The sequence below is a fragment of the Chelon labrosus genome, assembly GCF_963514085.1.
Source record: "Chelon labrosus genome assembly, chromosome: 9".
Lineage (NCBI taxonomy): Eukaryota > Metazoa > Chordata > Actinopteri > Mugiliformes > Mugilidae > Chelon > Chelon labrosus.
The window spans coordinates 20812547-20819331 of NC_140359.1; the positions used below are offsets into that span (position 1 = coordinate 20812547).

General features: G+C 46.3%; 1 protein-coding gene across 1 annotated transcript; it reads right to left on the reverse strand.

Moving 5' to 3' along the window:
- Nucleotides 1-198: 198 nt before the first annotated feature.
- prr16 (proline rich 16) lies at nucleotides 199-4999 on the reverse strand (the record flags this gene model as incomplete). The annotated part of the gene is made up of 2 exons (XM_084552412.1): nucleotides 199-1062; nucleotides 4865-4999. The coding sequence occupies 2 exons, from the start codon at nucleotides 4997-4999 to the stop codon at nucleotides 199-201; spliced, it is 999 nt and encodes a 332-aa protein (XP_084408538.1).
- Nucleotides 5000-6785: the final 1786 nt, after the last annotated feature.

Sequence of the window (6785 nt, forward strand, 5' to 3'; positions counted from 1 at the left end):
CGCCCGTGGCGAAGCCTTTCTCTCCGTTCCATTCGCTTTATCCATAATTTGGTTTCCCGAAACTTCCTCTCTCTCTCTCTCTCTCTCTCTTTGGATAATCCAAAGTTCAACTCGAGCAGAAAGCGCTCATAAAGTAGTAGAAAACACTATGAATGATTCAAGAATGTTTAAGTTCACACAGAACAGGGGGTTTTTGTGTCAAACCGTGGTTGTGGTTGATTTGCGTAGGATTGTTTTCTGGGGCTTGAGGGAAGGTGTGTGAGGAGGCACACAAGGTGGAGGTGTGTTTGCCGTTGGCGGGAAACTGTGGCTGATCGAGAGTCCGCCGTTTTCCAGCATTAGTTCATGAGAGAGAGTGTGAGGAGAAGGAGGGGAGGAGGAGGAGCAGCAGTGCACCGGGCTGAGCCTCAAGTCGCTCAGCTCGGCCTGTAAGTGCAGTTCTGTGTCGTCTACATCGTACTGGAGGTCGCAGTCCGGGCAGTAGCCGTGGTACTGGACCTTTTCGCTGAAACGGACCCTCTCACGGGGCTCCCTGCCCGTGGCCTTGGGGCATTTGTTCTTTTCATGGCGGAGAAGAGGCATGGGCCGGGGCAATGTAGGAACAAGGCCCGACTCAGGGATACCACTGTCACTAGAAATGAAACACGGCGTGGAGGAGAATAAATCCCTGTTTGGTTTCAGTGGGAAAACCCCGCCGTTCCTTAATAGAGACCCGTTAGCCTTGGATAGATTCCCTGATAACACTAACGTCGGATGAGGCAGATTCCTAATGTTGTGATCCTCGGCTCTCAGCGGGGTATGTCTCGGTGGTGGCAGGGGTGGGTGCGGCTTCTTGAGCACAGTCAGCACCGCGGGATGGTTACCAGGGAGTGGGGCGAGGGGCGCAGGTGTTTTAAAGATGCAGTCCTCGGGGAAGAGCTTCATCTTCTCCAGGCTGGACGCGGTGGTGGTGGTGGTGGTGGAGCTCGAGCTGGAGTTGAGGGTGTCCGTCTTCGAGCTGTCTGTCAGTCCGTCCTCCTCCAGTTGCAGGTCGCAAGTCAGGGTGTCAATCTCATGAACAACCTGGTGACAAAAATAAGAAGTGTCACAATGACAGCTGACGTCAGGAATAATAAACAAATGTGACAATGCGGCTCGAGAGGAGGAAATATCAACGACGACAATCTGAGCTAAAAAAAAGCTGGCAAGTGGAATGATGATGATACAGGTAGAAGACTGAAGGGCAAAGAAAAGTCAAGAGTAAAACAACATCAGGAGGTGTCTGTAGTTAATTCATTTCAAATGCAGTTCAAAGAATATATACTTTATTTCGTGATTTATGAGACAAAGACAACCAGACTGAAGAGAAAATAAATACTACTGCAATTTATGCGAAAAGCCATGAGTCTGCACAATCCCATGCACCAGTAAAACTAAGACTAGAGACGCAATGGTACCAAATACATCCTGGAAGAGATGAAGACACCATCATTTACAGGGTATTATAAAACCAGTGTTGGGGAAGATCAAACCCGGGCAAGGGATGAAGACATAGGGGTATGGGAAAGAGAATCAGTAGACTGAGTCTTATGAGGCTCACAAACAGGGACAACTTAAATTACTGAATGACTTTGTTATCTTGAAGTAATTTACTGTGACTATAAAGAGAATTAAATTGTCCCTTCTGTGGAAACAAGAATTTTTATACTGTAGACATTTAGATCCAAAGATACTCATCGCCTGCATATTTGAGAACTGTTGCTGAAGATATCTGGTTTGTCGATGGCAAGCCACGCTGGAAATAAATTCACGGATCAGCCACAACATTAAAACCACTGACAGGAGAAGTAAATAACATTGACCATCTTGTGACAATTCAATGTTCTGCTGGGAAACTTTTGGACCTGGCATTCGTGTGGATGCTACTTAGACATGTACCACCCACCTAGACCAGACCAGGCACCCCCACCCCATAGCAATGACACTCCTTGATGGTATCAGACATCCCCAGCAGGATGCAGCCTGACAGAGGCACACACACAAAAAACGGTTTAGGAAAAACTCAAAAAAACATGAAAAACAACACATGGTGTTGACCTGGCCTCCAAATTCACTAGATCCCAAACTGATCAAGTATCTGTGCGATGATCCACAGAGGAGGCCCCTCCCCTCAACCCAGAGGACCCAAAGACCCCCCATTAACAACATTCTGTTGCCAGACACCACAGGACACCCTCAGAAGACCCATGTCCATTATCTGATGACTCTGTTTTGGAGACACAAGTGAGACCTACACAATATTAGGAAGGTGGTCATAATGTTATGCCTGATCGGTGTACACATAAAACATGCAGTATGTACAGAATACTGTGCAGACATGCATTCCCTGTAGAAAAAAATGCAGATATACAGTCTTGTATTTAAACAATGCTTTTCCACCAATTGGTACTCAAAACACAGTCACAATGATACATCTATCCATTTGTTCACAGACACACTTACACGTCAGTGGCGAGCACTGGGAGCAGCTCAGCGTTCAGTATCTTGCTCAAGGGCAGTTTGGCACGTGGTCCATGTGCCTGGGATTGAAGCACTAACCCTCTGGTTCTTGGACAACATGCTCTACCTACTGAGCCACAGCCACCACACACAACAGCATCCTTCCGGACACAATGCTTGACTACATTTCCACCAATCCGAAGCCGACAAAGGGCTGAGGAGATGAGGAGATTATGTCTTGTCCAAAGACGGATCACATTTGTCTGCAAAAAGGCAAGCACTCTCAACTGAGCATATCATAGTCGCTCTCTGGAGCCTCTTTGGAGCGTGGATGAATTACTTAAAACATTGGGAAGGGAACCATTACCAGAGGTGATTGACTTAAGAAGCAGTTTAACAAACACAGTAGGCTAAACTCTGACAGAAACTAGTAACTGATATATTCTTTAATAAAATGTACAGGATTTCCAGAAGTCTATCCCAAGACATTCCCTTTGGATGAGAGTTTATTCTCTAACCTTGGTGGAGCTGTTTATTGCTTTTAAAAGTGAAGGGGTGGTGGACATTTTTATTAATGACCGCCTAATTATTGAAGATCCAGCATTCGCAGAGAAATCCTCACCAGAAGGGATAGTCAGACTTTGAAATGCATGCCCAAACAGTGGCTTTAGACGGGGCGGAGAGGAAAACGAAGAGGCTGATGAGGATTGAAAGGAGTGACTGAGAGGAAGAGATAAAGAGAAGGACAGGAAGGCTAGGGCAGAGAAAGCAGACGGAGCTGAGCTCTGAATGCTGTCTTCAAACGGATAATTTGTTGGGACACACACAAGAGGTAATACCAGTGTCCCAGTGTGCACCCCTCGCTGTAGGCCAGGCAGCTCCGGCGGCACTGCCAAGCATCTGGGCAGGGTTCCTCCTCGGAGCCAGGCTCGGCTCCAACCCCGTCTGTGAGTTATAACAGATAACTGCATTTCAAAATGGATTATTCCCCAAACACTGGCTCTGATAGTATCCCCCCCTCGAGGTATATGTTTAGTGTGTGCGGTGTCAAAATAGCTGATCCTCTACACAATTTCCTGCTGGCTAAAAAAAAAAAAAAAAAGGGGGGCACGTCACAAAAAATCACAATAGACAGATTACAAAGCCTTCTTGTTCTCATTTATCTCTGGCTCCTGCTGCGAGAAGTTGTAAACGGCAGAGGAACACAAAAGAATTTGAGCTCAAGTCGCAAGGAGAAGAGGGTAAGGGGAGCAGGGAGGCAGAGGTTGACAGATGCTGTGTGAACTACCCATTCATAATGCAGGAACCAGAGGCTGTACGCAAAGGTTTTATTAGCATGGCAGCTTGTCATGTTAAGGTGAAAGGCTTGGCACAGCACTTCTCGACGCCCGGTGAGTGGCCAGCGGAGGAATGTAAACAAAAAAATAAATAAATACAGGAAACGGAGGCGGTTGTTTAAGCTGAGGTGGCAGCACGGGACTCAGTGAGTGGCACTAGAGGAAACCCGGATATGTGAACAAAATGAAAAGAAAAATGTCTCTTCGAAAAAATGTATATGTCACACATGAACTGACTCTATTAGAACATAAAGGAAAATATAATCTTATAATCCCTGATACCTTCCCACGACTCTCATTCAGCGCCCGTCTAGGCATCACTGAGATTTCAAAAAAGGCCAATCAGACAGCTCTCAGAGAGTTCTGATCTTTAGTAAGGAGGACCAGAGAGAGGAAGGAAGGAAGGAAGGAAGGAAGGAAGGAAGGCAGACGGGCGAAATATAAAGCAGGGATGAAGTGAGTGGCTGCGATAAATGCAGACAAGTGGTGGGAGATGACAAGAAAAGACAAGGCAAGATAAAGAGGCATCACGGGAGACGAGCGAAAAGACCTCTTGGGTGTTACTTGGCAGCAGATAATTCGCCGCAAACACCAGTCAGCATTCAGATGATGAAATGCAATGCAAAAGCGTTTTCCTGGTTGTACCAACTTGTCCATTAAATATTAATTGCGGTTACGTTTCTCTCACTTTCATCAAAGCTGGTGAGTCAGGGCGAAGAAGCTGTCCTGACATTTTACACCCCCCTGCAACACCCTCCCAATTCCCACCCGCCCCGGTGCCAAACGTCTTTCATGTTGGAGATAATGATCACATACATTAGTGGGCAGTGGGGAGGAGCACGGTCTGTATGTGTGAGGGAGTGAGTGTTTGTGTTCAGAGCCTTTCCCAGGCCCCAGTAGTGAGGTGCATGGATGTCAGCCGCCCCATCTCCTCTCCTCTCAGCCGGGATGCTTAGAAAGAGCATCCTCAAACTGAGCCTGTAGAAATAACACAAGACAAGGCAGACTGCTCCTTCTGCACAAGGTCTCCCCTGCCCCTCTTCATTTACCTCTTTGAGCTCTTTGGCTACATCCTTGAGGTCTCCCAGGATGGTTTCCAAATTCTCCACGATTGTCTTGATCTCCTTTTTCACATGCACTTTGGAGACTACTCCTTCAGCCTCTGCATTTGGTGTCCCTGACATTCTTCAGCTTATGGCACAGTCTATTTCACGGAGGATCTCGAGTCAAATCCTTTGGTCGCCGCGCCGCCACTTTGCCGACGCATTTTTTATTTAGTCCTCAGCTCCCCTCACTTTTGCTCCTACATCACGGCCAGGCAGGACGGCAGCATTCTGTATGTCGACCACGAGGCATGCGCAATGGAGCGTATCACAAAAAAATAAGGGTTATGTCAAAATATTGTATCATGCTGCTCGAGAAACGGCGCCTGGCCACAGGTCCGCGCACCTTACGTGGTTATGTCCGGAGAGAACAGCGCAAAAACGACGTGCCCCGAATATCCTTCAAGTCGAGAGAGCGCTAAATTCAACATTGTGTGAGGAAAAATGACGCGCTGGAAAAAAAATAAACTGTGTGAGCGCATAAAGGGAGCAAAAAAAGAAGAAGAAATACGCAGCTATCCAAATACCGTCGGTCGATATTGTAGAGGTCCGTAATCCTCAGGCATCGATAAAATGGTAACGCACTCCTCCTCTTTCAACCAAAACAAGGTTCTGGTTGTGAAACAGCCAGGGAAGCCGCCAGGTAACGATACCCCAGAGGCACTTTCCTCCGAAAAACACCCAGTCACTTTCATCCTGTCTCCATCGCAGCCTCCTCGGAGAGTCTGAGCAGCAGCCAGCGTCCGGGCGCAGAGCATGCTCTCTCTCTCTCTCTCTCTCTCTCTCTCTCTCTCTCTCTCTCTCTTTCTCTCTCTCTCTCTCTACATGTCTGCTGCTGACACCGTCATTTTGTTTAGTTAACATTTCATAATACCCCCAGTTACTATTGTGCAGCGAGCATTTGTGTTTGTTGCGTTCAAGTGCCATAATTAAATGCACTCTTATAGTAATAGTTAAACTGTGTATATTTTCTTGTCATCAAAAGGAAAAAAAAAAAAAAAGTCACCACCTGGATTTAACTAAGCTAATAGGTACGAGCCTCCTATTGGATTGGACAATTACTGCATTATCTTTCAGCTAGCAACAAGTTATTTAACCCCAACTGATGCAATGAGTAGCTTCTCATTTCTTAAACAACCATGTCTAAAGACACATCCTGTGGTCGTGGAAAAGATGTTAGTCTGTTTGAGAAGGGTCAAATCACTGGCATGCATCAAGCAGAGAAAACATCTAAGAAACTACTAAAATTGGGTTAAGAACTGTCCAAAGCATTATTAAAAACTGGAAGGATAGCGGGGAACCATCGTATTTGAGGAAGAAATGTGGTTGGAAAAAAATCCCGATTGATCGTGATCAGTGTTTAATAGTGAAAGTAAGAGCATTTCCGCACGTACAGTGTGAAGGGAACTCAAGGGATTATGACTGATCAGCTGTGTAGCCTTAAGAAAACCACTAATCAGTGAGGCTATCCAGAAAAAAATGTCTTAGTTTGCTAGGGAGCGTAAAGATTGGACTCTGGAGCAATGGAAGAAGGTCATGTGGTCTGATGAGTCCAGATTTACCCTGTTCCAGAGTGATGGGGGCATCAGGGTAAGAAGAGAGGCAGATGAAGTGATGCTCCCATCATGCCTAGTGTCTACTGTACAAGCCTGTGGGGGCAGTGCTATGATCTGGGGTTGCTGCAGTTGCTCAGGTCTAGGTTCAGCAACATTATGTGTCCAAAGAATGAGGTCAGCTGACTACCTGAATATACTGAATGACCAGGTTATAACATCAATGGATTTGTTTCTTCCCTGATGGTATGGACATATTCCAAGATGACAATGTCAGGATTCATGGGGCTCAGATTGTGAAAGAGTGGTTCAGG